The 12,968-nt window shown below is 41.7% G+C and overlaps 1 protein-coding gene across 4 annotated transcripts in view; it reads left to right on the top strand.

The window, feature by feature from the left end:
- Nucleotides 1-12,968, top strand: part of ELF1 (E74 like ETS transcription factor 1) — a 95,948-nt gene that overhangs the window by 62,025 nt on the left and 20,955 nt on the right. For 3 of the 4 annotated variants that reach the window (XM_075727427.1, XM_075727434.1, XM_075727421.1), the window contains exons 3-5: nt 2,611-2,785; nt 10,613-10,720; nt 11,339-11,503. In XM_075727427.1, coding sequence (XP_075583542.1) covers nt 2,611-2,785; nt 10,613-10,720; nt 11,339-11,503 — 448 coding nt within the window. Of the gene's footprint in view, nt 1-2,610; nt 2,786-10,612; nt 10,721-11,062; nt 11,066-11,338; nt 11,504-12,968 lie in introns of all 4 variants that reach the window. The other variant, XM_009491514.2, reaches the window with a different exon arrangement.

Genomic DNA, 12,968 nt, shown 5'->3' with positions numbered 1-12,968 from the left:
GCTGCAGACGCTACAGCTGTTGAGCTGGTGCAACGGCAGAAGCAGGGAGGAAGGAGCACCTCGCTTCGAAGATGTGGTGGGGAGGCAGCTGGCCATTTGCCGATGAGCGTGTAGGAGATGGACGCCTACATCAGAATTAGAGACCCCAACGCCTCCACCCTTTCATAGTCAACGGAGAGGAATAGGTGTTTTTAGGGCGTGATTCATCCTATCGTAGCACAGGAGCCTAAAACTGGGCAGGGAAATTGTGCCCTGGAAATACTCATTTTTCTCTGTTGGCTCGGAAGGAAACCCAAGGTTCCTAACTCAAGTCCAAGCGTTTGTACCACAGCTGTCTGCAGTTAGGTGAGATGAACTTCATCCCTGGAGTCTATGAGCTAGAGCAGTATGAGAAGACTGAAATTGTCTTACTTGCATCTTCCCTACCTAAAATCCATATTTTTTACCTGCTTGGGAAAATTTTGAACAGGTACTTGGAAAGCTTGCAGGTGACAGGAGCCTGAGTGGAGTGTCTTATGTAATCCTTTTTAATTTTTTTCTTAACGTAGTTACATATATGGGCATACAGTATATGTAACTTCATCCCCAAAATTATATACAGTGACATATTACTGAAATTGGGGTGCTTAAACTATTTTTGTAGCATGAATTTTATCTTGGTAATGGGGCTGCAACAGACCATCTTCCTTCTAGTTTCTGGAACATATAGTTGATAATAAGACCTTTTTTAATGCACACAGTATTTTATTTTAATTCTCTCTTTACAGTGCTTTATCTTTTTTACTGATTTGGCTTTTATTTATTCAAATCTATTTGCATACTCTTTCCTGGAAGCAAATAGGATCTGGGATGTTACGGTCAGTAAACAAACAGGATGTGCAATGTGAACACAATGCTCTTTGGGGAACAGCAAAGACCTCTTGGCCACCAGTGGTTCCAGGTTTCTCAGGCCAAGCAAGACGCAGCCTCAGAGAGAGGTGGCCGCAAAGGTGTGGGGTAGAAGCTGTCCCATTGCTTGACTTGATATACCCATGATCTGGCAACGTGATTGCATGAGAGGGCTTTAACTGCTCTGCCCTTTGTTCATTTTTATTGATCTTGTACTGTGTTATTCTATTTTGAAGCTTATGTTTGATAGAGTAGGTAGGTTATTTGTGGGTTTTTTGCTTTTGGTTTTGGTTTTTTTCTTTTTGTTTAGCAGACTGTCCATGGTAGAAGCCCATAGAAATACTAGTTTTGTTTCATAGTTCTTCCTTTTTTCCTGATTGCCCTTTACCACAGTTGTTGCTGAGACATGTTTTACAAAACACAGAGCAATTTAAAGTTACTGCTTTTCAAAAACTTTAATTGCACTTTCTACTTTCAGTACTTACGTTCCAGTCTCTTCCCTAGGAGAGCCTTACTCCATCGCTGTTGTCTGTGTTGAACCAATAGCTCTGATACCATTTTCCGTTGGTGGTGGTGTGCATAGTGGCAAGATTGTGAGACATGAGCAATCCCTAAGCAAGCTCATAATCATATGGTTGTTTTTCTTCTTGTGTGGTTAAATTAAAAAAAACCTGCTCGATCTGTGCATATCTGTGCTCTTGTGTGGAAGATGAGACCAAATGTACATATACTGGTTTTCTCAGACACATGTTTTAGCAACTTTTTGGTTTGTTTTCATGTTTTTAAGCTTGCCACATTCATAATGTGATTTATTTTTATAGTGAGAGCGCCTTAGAGTTACGCTAGACTTTCTTTGAGCCTGCTCTGCTGTCATCAGCTATGACTTTCTTCCTGCAAATGACATTTTAAAAGACTCGCTTTGGACTTGCTACTGTGTCTGTAGTAAATGGTATTTACTGAAAACCTCTTCCTGTTGAATGGTTGCCTTTTCAGAGAGTGTGCATCTTATTATTATTACTGGTCAGCTTGATTTCTGTTTTCCCAGCTGCCCCTTTTCTTCTGTGTCTGATGCAAAATAACTATTGAGACAGAAGGATGGTGTCTGAAAGCAGACTTAGGAAGGAAAGTGGGGGGGAAGTAATGTCAAGTGGCCGTAAGAATTAGAGAGGGAAAGTATTATAGCATGTATATCAAGCACTCTCTGTTACACCTGTTGCTCTTGTAGCAAGTATCCCCTAAAATAGTGGTCTTCAACTAGTCTCTTGTGGGGAAACTAGGTGCCTGTGAAAGGTTCGTCCGGTCCTGACAGCCACAGGACTCCTCCACCTCCAGCTTGATGGGAAGAGCAAAAGATGAGGGTGCTTGCAGCAAGTTGCTTGCCCAGTATTATTGTCAGCGAAGTTTAGCATTTACTGTGCTATGCCACTCCTCTGTATAGTCAGCTTTGATGCTGCAAAATAGCGTTGTGGGAGTGTGGTATTACCTACTGGAGTTAAGTCAATATATTAGATACTACAGTGATACTCAGCCTCAGGCCCATAGTGGGACACTGCTGCGACTTGGTTTTATGTGCTAAAAATCAACTCATTCTTTGGTACTCCCTCCTGATGGTCTAATATTCAAGTGATGTGGTATAGGTCTCTTCAAGTATTAATCACTAAGTGGTTAGATTGGATGTAGTCTTACTACCATAATTTTAATTTTCTTTTTTCCACCCCCCAGCTTGGTGATCCGTCTATTTTCCCTGCTGTCATTGTGGAGCATGTTCCTAGCGCAGATCTCCTACACAACTACTCTGGCTTAACCTGCGTGGATGAACCTAGTGACATGATCACTGAGAGCTCTCTGGACGTCGCAGAAGAGCAAATCATAGAAGATGATGATATCACCCTCACAGGTTGGCAATAAAAACATTTCTGTGCCATGTTTTTGCACCAAGGTGGCTGTGGCTAATGGTGGAAAAAGCTTAATGACAAAAAAACAAGAGGAAACAAAATTATAGTAGTATTGAATGCTGTTAATTCTGTACAAGACAGAGAAAATGGCGTTAATACCATTAGCAGGTGGCTTGCAATCCCAGCTGCACAGCTGATAACGGTGAAGAGTTTCATCCATCAACAGAGATTAAGACAGAGTCCTGCTCAGAGTACCAACAAGATTTTAATTTGCTCTTCATAGGGTTTGTTTGCTCTTATTTAATGGTTGGTATGTACCGAAGTAAATGTACATACCAAAAAGCAGGAATATGCAGCTTGAGTAGATATACTGCTTTTAGTTTCCTGAGAGGATACAATTAGGCATAAAATGTGCATGTTAGTGTGACTCATTGGTGTAATTCTGCTCTGCATAGTATTCATTCATATCTCTAATAATGATTAACACCTAAAATACAGATGTTCTGTGTAAATTCTGTTAGAAAAGGTAGCCCCAAAGAGAAAACAATTCTGAAGAGGAAAACTTGAAGATATGTCACGTTTTTTAAAAAAAAACAACCCCTCACTGAATGCATGCATTTGAAGCATTTTTGCAGAACAAGTCTGAAAGGTGGGGTAGATACTTCAGAGCGAGGATCTGTTTCTATGTCTTCTTTTAGCCATTAGGCTCCACACCTGGACTGTCTCCAGGGCTGGAGACAGCTTACTGGTTTCAATCATGCTTTTGACATCATTTCCAAAGGCATACTCTGATACAATCTTTTACCACCAAAAGCAAAACAAAAACTCAGCAAAACTTGACATGAGGAACAGTTCACAGAGTAAATTGACATGAGCTGTTCTCAGTAAATGATTTTATCTGATAAATATGGCTCCTGGTTTTTTTTTTCCTTAGTAGTGAATTATGTGTGAACAGACTGTGACCATACAAATAATTTAACTGATTATTCAAGAAGGTTTTACTTACTTAAACATTATTTCAAGTTGAGACCTCTTGCCAACTATTCACTTGCTATTCATATTAATTATTCACACTGTAACTGGCATTTCCTCAGTGTGTTACTTAAGCACCACTTAATGCGGCTGTGTGAATTTCTCATAGCAGATCGTTTTTATGAATCCATATTCACTGTAATATATTGTGTGTGAATTTTTACTTGCATGAATAATTGTGAAACTCCACTCTTGTGAATGCTCTTGTTAACATTTTTTTTTGTTGCTGGTCACATGAGAAGGGTTTGCAAATTGCTGCCAGAGACTGAAAATATGTAATCCTTGTAACCGATGGTGTCCAAGGGTTTCTGGGATACTTTGGAGGCAGACAAGTACAGTATTGTTCCCATCATCCATTGTAGTTCGAGCAATCTGGTTTTCTTTAAAGGCAAAGTCCTTAGAAAACCGGAGCTGCTGCTTTGCAGAGGTTATTGTTGTGAAGGAGACATTAACTAATTATCTGTTTCACACTCTCCATCCCGCTAGCTACTGTGTGTGCTGTGGCTTTCCTTGGAAAGGAAAGTGCCTGGTTTTGCAGTGCTGGATGAGCCCAGGCCGGGCAGGGACCAAGCGCCGCTGCTGAAAGCTCCTGCTCCAGATGCAAGGAGGGCGGCACTGGCAGCTCAGCCCCTGGTTGCTGGCAGGGAGCCATCCTGCCTGACTCAAGTGGGGCAGAATTCAGGGACCCAGGGGTGCGAAGGCAGCCCACAGGAGGTGAGGAGAGGACATTGGGGAAGGAGCTCCCTCTCACCTCCCTGCCCGCTGCAGGCAAGCATTGGGTGGCCGCAGCCGCCCGCTAGAACTGCAAGGCTGCCATGGAAGGGATCTGGTTCAAGCACGGCTTGCTGTAGGCTGCCCCTGAAACGGGGCTAATTGTAACTGAAATTTCCCACCTACTCTATTTTTTCAGCTGCTTTTTTTTTTTCCTCTCTTCTTTGAAGTTCCCGTCTTGATTTTTTTCATGGGGTGTGTTTGGTCTCAACAGTGAAACGTGTTGTTTTATTCTTTGAAGTTTGTACCAGGCGTTTCAGTCACTTCCACGTTTTGCCTTTGAGAAAGGATCAGACATTATAAAGACTGTACTAATTCCATATTAAAATATTCATAAGACTCAGGTTCACAGCAAAATGAAACTGAAACCGCCATCATTTGTGACTAAACATTACAAAGAAACGGCTGCTTAATATGCAGGAATTTTTTTTTTTAAAGTTACCAGTTCTGCAGTACTGTTTTATGACTCTGTCATACGTCAAGCTTCTCTTTTTCTCCTAAAATAACAGAAATTACCAGTAGGTCTTCTGAAACTGAAGCAGTTAGTTGTTAGGGTTGTATCTGCAGAATGATGGACGCTGGTAGGTTTTTCCATCTATAGGATGTAGCTTCAGCCCTTCGAAACCATAGCTATTGTGCATTGGTGATTACTTACCTGTAGTATAAATTATAATTTGCAGAAAACTAACAGGATCTGTTTCCTGTGAAACCCTGCTGAAAGATGGCTAACAACCAGTTTTTTAGTTACATTAATGATCACACTTTAGTTTTTTTATAATGAATAGGCAGACTTGTCTTATCACCCTCCTCTTTAAGAAGTACTTTTACCTGGAAAAACTGTGATGTCAATTTATATGGTCAGTTTGTTGCCAGTGTTATGGGACTTTAAATGATTAACCGTCATGTAGTAAAGGGTGATTAAGAAAATAAATTGGAGCATTTGGCTTTGAATGAAGTTTTATCTCTAAAAGGAATATTGAATTGTTTTTTTTTTTTTCCTCTGAAATGTAGAGGGGATAATGTTTTGTGCGAAATAAATTCTAGGTCAACTTGTCAGATGGTACAATTTGCTACACTTTATTTACCTTCTTAATGTGACTAATTATGGTTATAAGACACATAAGAAGGAGGAACTAATTGGATTATGTAACTTCCTGATTTTTTTTTTTTTTTTTTTTTTTTTAACTTTGCCATGGCTGGCCAGTTTAGTTTAGGAAAATAACAGTTAATCAAACTCTGCCATTTTGCGATTCACCTGTTCTGGTGTTGTTTTGATGGGATCAGGGAAGCAGCTGCACTGAGACAGATTATGGGGGTGAGGGAGGAGGGACAGAAAATTTGTGCTTAGATGCCCTGTGCCCTAGTCTGAATCGGGAGCATGGAAGTGTGCATTTTCATAGATTGATAACGGTGCTTAATAACCAGTTCAGAAGTTATTTTACAGGATTTCAAAGTTTGGTAGCATTTGGCTTGTACATTTGGTGAAGCTCTAGTGTTCGTGGCACAAGCCAGTGTGGTCAGGTAGGAGGATGAAAGCAAAGAGATGTTAGGTGCTGCAGTCCTGCACAAACCCAGCGTCTTTGGTGATCATTTACGATGCTACAAAGAAATCCAAAGGAATAGTTAGGTGGAAACTGAACTTCATGGTGTTAAACCATGAGGATTTTGAGTTGATGAGATGCTAATTGTAAAAAAAACCCAGGTACGGTTTCAATTACTTTGTAAAGAAATTATTCACTGCTGCACATAGCATCTGGTTAAGAACAGTGAGGGTTTTTCCATACAGCTTCCCAATGAGATTATTTTCCTTAAAATTTTAAAACCTTATTTAAAAAAGAAAATGAAGGGTGATGTGTAGGTCTCCTGAAATCACCTGTGTTCTTAAACTCAGTTTCCCAATGTCAGTTAGCAATCAGCTCAGAGCTGATATTAAAAAGCAATCGCTTAAATTTAACAGCCAGCTATTCAGCAAAAGGGGTCTCTGTCCATGTTTAATGGATCTCTTTCTACTTTTAGCAACTTTAGATTTCTTCCGATGTTTTTTTGAGGCTCTGTGGTCCCTGTTTTTGCCTGTGGTAAAACCAGCACTGAATATAAACACAGCTGTGACTAGCACAGCCTTTATCTTGGCCCGGACAAGGACTCGCCTTGTCCACTCTCCGGAGCTGCCGGCCACCGGGGAAGCAACGGGAGCGGGACGGGGTCGCTGAAAGCGGTGTAAAGCTTTGAAAAAAGATGCAAGGCAGGAGTAGGGAAAGCAGGAGTAGGGAAAGCAGGAGTTTGGACTGAGGCGGGGAGCTTCCAGCGTGTGAGGCATAGTTTCTTTCTCCACCAGGTGGGAAGAGCGGAAAGCTGTGTTTGGGCAGGCCTCGCGCAAACGGCGAGCGCTGATTCATAGCGAATCTGGATTCGCAGTAACTGGGCTGTAATTGGCGGGCAGATACAGAGGCTTACATCTGTGGCTTGTTCAGATAAACAAGAACTTGTAGAGTACCCTGGGAAAAAAAATGAAGTTACTTTTGGGTGTGGTTTTCCTTCCCCCCTGCTTTTTCCCCCCCTCTTCCTCCCTTTCTTTCCTTTTTTCTCCCCTTCCTTTTTCCTTCCCTCTTTTTCCCTTTTTCCTTTTTTCCTTCCCTCTTTTTTACTTTTTTTCCCCTCCTTTTTCCCTCTTCTTTTTTTTTAAAGTTTCTACCTATTTAAGATAACATTTGAAATCTGATGCTTGTCAGTAATTACCTCCCCCACCACCATTTTTTGAGCTCTGACTTTGCCGAAGTGTAACAAATAAACTATTTCATCTCAGTTCTTCTTAGATTTGTGACTGTATCATAACTGCCAGTGATTGGAATACCTTTCTGCAAGATTAAGAGAAACACTAAAATAACAGACACCAAATTTCCTTTGGTAGTTGAGTTGTTTTTCTCCGAGAACTGTTTCAAGTTGAGTGATGTGTATTAGCATTTTGCTGCTAGTAGAAGAGAGAGGTGGTGCTCCGTCTCCTCTGTGCGGTACCCCATACCTTGTTTGTGTTAGCTCTTGCGTTCTTGTGATTCAACTTGCTAACCCAGCAAAACCCAAAAAACTTCTTTCGAGCCATTTTAGAAAACTAAATTGTCTCGCTGCATGATCTAAAAAGCATGAAGCCTGGCTTGTGTTAAGTGACAGGAGCTTGGATCATGGACCAGGGGCAGAGATGAGAGGAAAAACCGCACAGCCCTTGTTTTTTCAGCAACAGGGAAATATTAATTTGGCGCAAACCACCTTGTGAAGTCATTGTCTAAGAAGAGGCTTGAAGGGTGTTAGCAAGGGCATTAATGTGGTTAAGAAACTTATTTTTGCCAGTCTGTGTCTGTGGATAGACAGATAGCTGGCACTCCTTACGTTTTTTGTGGGTATCAAATAATATTAATTTCTATGTTTACGTTGTTTAGATGACTATTACAAGTTCTTTTCATTAGTCTTGGTTACGGATGGTTGATTTTTAGCCACACGGTGTAACGGCAATGTAAAGCTGGCAACCTCTGCCTCACCTGCCATTTTTCGGTGAAGAATTGAGACTGCTCTGTCACCTCAGCACCTGAAAGCGAGTGGGAGGGTTTGCTCCTTGTACAGCTCTCGCCAGGGAAAGAGCAAACAGCGGCTGCTCCCTCCTCCCCGCCCGCAGCGCTGAGACCCAGGGGGTGCCACTGCTAGCTTTTGAGTTGTGTGTGGCAGCATAAACCAGCCCTGCTCAATGGCTTTGGCTGAGCTGGATCATGGCGGGTTGCCTTCCCATCCGTTCAGGCTATGTCAGAACTGCTGACAGCTGTATTGGCAGTGCTGCGTGCCTGTATTTAGAGCGATATCTTTATTGTGGACTTCATTATGCTGGTAGATGATATGGAAAGTTCCCATCCAGATAAAACTTAGAGCCAGAAGCGATCAAGTCAGCACTGCCGGGCCAAGCACAGGCATGCCTGCAGACTGCATGGGCTGCGCTCAGTCTGGGCTCCTCCTCAGCTGGCCAGGCATTCCCTAGGGATGCTCTTCGGCTCTTGGGGCTGAGCCGCTCTGCGGCTGAGCTCCCGAGCCTACAAGCTGCACAACAAAATTGTCAGCGGTTTGCTGCCGTGCCTCACTCTATGACTTCCCAAGCCAGGACAGTAGTCTGTACTCACTACCTCCCCTTGTCTCTTTTCATGCTGTTCACCTCCCGAACTCTGTGTTTCTCATTTCTTAAGCCTGTTCGGAGACACCAGCCAGAAGGTACAGCTCCTGAACTGGCTGAATGTGCAAGACATGGGGTGGAGGGGGTCCTGTAGACAACAGGGTGAGTTGCTGTGTGGGTCAAGGGTTCCCAACCACCCGTCTCTGTTGTGTGTTGGCGTGAGCCTCTGATGCTTGGGGCGTGGTAGGACTAAGGCCAAGAAAACATGCAGAAGGTAAGGAGCTTCTGAGCTCCATGTGCTGCCTGTAAATCACAGCTGGGTGGAGGAGGTAGGGCAGATGCATGAATGTCTGCATTCATCTTTGCCCTCTCCTAATGATACGATTCCTGAAGCTGTAAACATTTGGGGTGAAACTGGTTTTTTTTGTTGTATTTTGTTTTTTTAATTATGTGATTGTTTAGTGCTAGTGAGCTGTGTGCTTTGTTGTTGCTGTGTTATTTTTTTTTTTTAAGTACAGAAATTCTGCTTTCTGGCATAAACCTCTTGCCTTTATGTGAAGAAGAATGTTCCAAGGTCATTGCATTGTGTTTTATGGTGCATTTTTACTTGCTCTCTCAGTCAGTCAGTCTCCTCTCTTTTTTTTTTTTCTTTTTTTTTTTTTTTTTTTTTTGGTGACTGCTTTACCCAAAATTCCTCAAAGCTAAATAGGGAAAGAGGGTGTGAAGCTGACTCATTACCGGACTGAGAAAGTAACTGAGGTTCATTGGTGTCCTAGGGAGGGGAATACTAATGCAGACCTTTGTACTGCTTTGATAGATGCAAGTGAATTCCCCAACGTGGCTTCAAATTTGTGGCAAAGGATCAGGAAGCCTGGCCCGTGCATTTCCATCCAACAAAGAGTAATTTCTGAAACAATGTGTTAAACAGTTCTAAAGGTTTACGGTAACAGGTACTGGAACTAACATCTAACTTGTTTGTCATGCTACAATTACTTTGAAAAAAATCCCCTGGTAAGATATTCCTCCAGTCAAACCAATATTATCTTCTTGAACAGCTGTTATTTTGCAAATCTGCTTTAAGTATTGGGAAAGAAATTACATTTTTTCGGGTTTTTTTGGTGTGTAGCCTCACATGACCTTAATTATTAATTAATGCTCAAGAGCTTTGGATTTGTCTAATGACCACCCTCATGAGACTGATGAGGGCTTGTCTAGTAGTCAAAATTTTTGAAAAGTTTGTCAGCCCGCTGTATTGCTTTTTGTGTTTTATGTTTGCTTTCCAGTGTGCTCCTGGAGCCTGTTCTGTTAGCCCTGTGTATAATCCCCACAGATTTGAATGGTTTAGGATTTAGCTACACCTTTAGATCATATGCTGTCTAACAGAAGTTGTGGAATATTTTCTTGTCTGTCCTCCAGGCTAAATGACAGGATATTTTTGGTGAACATCTCTTGATTATGGCATTTGCTTCCTTTGGACCACCATAAGAAGAAATCAGCAGTTTTGGGGTTTTTTTTAAAGGATACTGTCTGGAATGTTGTTTGTGGTAGTAATATTTCTTAGGGTTCATGGGTGTTGTGTTTTACTGCATGTGCTTGATCAGCAAAGGGAGGGGTTAGAAAGATGAGGCAGAAACAAAGGGTTTGGGTTTTGGGGTTTGTTTTTTTTTAATACATACAATCTGAAAAATGTAGTGTATTAAATAAATGGCATGATTGCAGTGTGCATTTTCTCCCCAGATAACCTGTTACTACTCATCTAGTACAAAAGCATGGCTACCACATTTTTTTTTCCTAGAAATGAAATAGGAATAAATATTGTGTTAAGCTTTAACTCCAGTTTGTAGCTTGTTAAGAATTAGTTACTTTTTCTTGCTTTTAGTTGAAGCATCTTGTCATAATGGAGATGAAACAATGGAAACAATCGAGGCTGCTGAAGCACTTCTCAATATGGACTCCCCTGGTCCTATGCTGGATGAAAAAAGAATAAGTAAGTTTTTTATGAAATCAAAGCCAGTCTGTATTTGCCATGTTGGTTTATGAAATGAGGAGGGATTCAGTGCAGCATGGTTGCGTAGAAGGGGTAGGATGGTTTTGCTTCCAGGTAGACTTTATGTACATAGTTTGGATATCAGAAATCCAGTGGTGTATGCAATGAAAGATTTCATTGCCATGCCAGAGTTGAACACTGACAGATCAGGAAAGAATCAAAAATTGCAAAGGGAAGGTGTGAATGAAGCAGGGTTGTTTAGACTGCTGTGTTTTGTTTGGCTGATAGAGGATGAGTCTGTTTATATTCCCAAGATAAAAGAATATACACTTACATTTGCAGATTGTCTTAAATATGAATAAAAATGTGTGATCACCAAATAATTGTGCTTTTTTGGGGAGTGGGTTTTGTCCTTAAATTGCTCTATTTTAATATTGCTTCTGCTTGTGTAAAATCATGTGGGTGGATGTATTTGATTATGATCAGGTCTTCTCTCCCATGAAGGCCTTAAGTGTCATAGTTTTATTTCATTCTATGTTTAAACATTTGCTGTAAAAAGTAGCTTTTAAAAGTCCTTGTGGCTGTGTGAAAATATTCCTATCATCCCTTTCCCTTAAGCAACTATGTTTGGAGCAACTGAAGATGATGATATGGTGGCTCCTATTACACACGTGTCAGTCACGCTTGATGGGATCCCCGAGGTGGTGGAAGTTCACCAAGCCCCAGATCCTTATGCTGAATCACCAGAGACTCCAGAATTTGAACAACCAAAGAAGAAAAAAGGTAAGATGCTACTGGAAAACAGTGGTGTGGAGTAGGAGAGCAGTGGGTGGCATGCTCGCCTTCCCTGTGGGTGTCTGGAACCGTTCTGGGTGTCAGGTCAAAATAACTGAGTGGGCTTAGCTAGAAATACAGAGAAAGCATTTTCTTACTGGGTAGTGTGAGCACAGATACTGGTGCTTAGATACTAACAATGTTGGAGAGGTAGCAGTGATGGCTTATACCACAGGAAACATGGATCTCTGCTTGTTCCTATTTATAGTTTTTTCTTCAGAGCGGAACTGCAATACAAGCTATAGAGCTTTTGTTACCATGAATGCTGAAGCACTTTAATTGGCTCCTATTTAGCTTCAAATAAAGATACTTGGTCTGTTCAGAATATCGGATGAGAATGAGGAGGGTTTTTTTTTTCACTTTTCTTGAATATGAATGGTGGTTTTTTTTTTTTTCTAAATAGCTGCATGCTACAGTAAGCATTAGTCCCATTTGCAGTAGATAACATTTACACAGTGTCCACTGAGTGATGTTCCATTGGAGTTGGTGCTATGCTAAAGAGCAATGAAGTTACATGGTGTTAATCAGACCTCCTGCTCCTGTTTTCCCACCCTGCTTCAGCATGGACCCTGTCAGAGGTCCTGAAGCTGATGTCTACAGTGGAAGAGTGTCATGGAGCGCAGGCAGATGTCAGGTGCTGTTGCAATGAATTAAAAAAAAGAAAAGAAATAAAACAAGGGAGTTATGTTTCTGGAACTAATCCTAGGGCTGAGCTAGTGCATTAGGACTTGGGCAGGTTCCCCTGTGGAAAAAAAGTCTTCCAGAACAGGACTCCTGCTACCCAGCCCCCTGAATGAGAGTGCATTTTTGGTGCTAATGCAACCATCGTACTCCCAAATGGTGGGAGTCGTTATCTGTGAGAGAGAGCGTACTGTCCTGTGGAAACCTTGGGGAAGCCTCCTGAGCCCCACGAGTGTCACAAGGTCTGCTAGGGATGGGTGTGGGTCGGGGAGTCTCCGATTCCCGTAAGAAAGCTGAACTGAAACCGCTGTGGAGAAGAGCTTTACCAGCAGCTGCCCCAAGAGTGCTGCTGGGGAAACTACCGTGCTGTGCACACTACTGCGAGATAACCAACTGTAAGAAGATTTTAAACTGTTTTTTTTTGTTTTGTTCTTTTCTTCTTCTTTTTAATGTTTGCTGTTACGTGGGTCAAAACAAGGAGCCCCTACCTGCCAGACATTTAACCTTGTTGGCTTGACGCTTTCATACCCTTTTTCGTGTTGTGCTTCTGCTTACACCCACTCCTTCCTCCTCCCTAGCTGTAGGTTAGAAACCCAGCTGCTTCACAGCAAATGTGTGTGTTTTGCTTTTGACAGTTACATCAGATAGAAAAAATACTAGAAAAGATGCATCAGCTTAGTGTTTCATTAACTACTAGTTTTTGATGAAGTTGAGACTTCATGAGGTAGATGGT

Source organism: Pelecanus crispus, chromosome 1 (assembly GCF_030463565.1).
Source record: "Pelecanus crispus isolate bPelCri1 chromosome 1, bPelCri1.pri, whole genome shotgun sequence".
NCBI lineage: Eukaryota > Metazoa > Chordata > Aves > Pelecaniformes > Pelecanidae > Pelecanus > Pelecanus crispus.
This window is presented reverse-complemented; position numbering and strand designations above follow the sequence as displayed.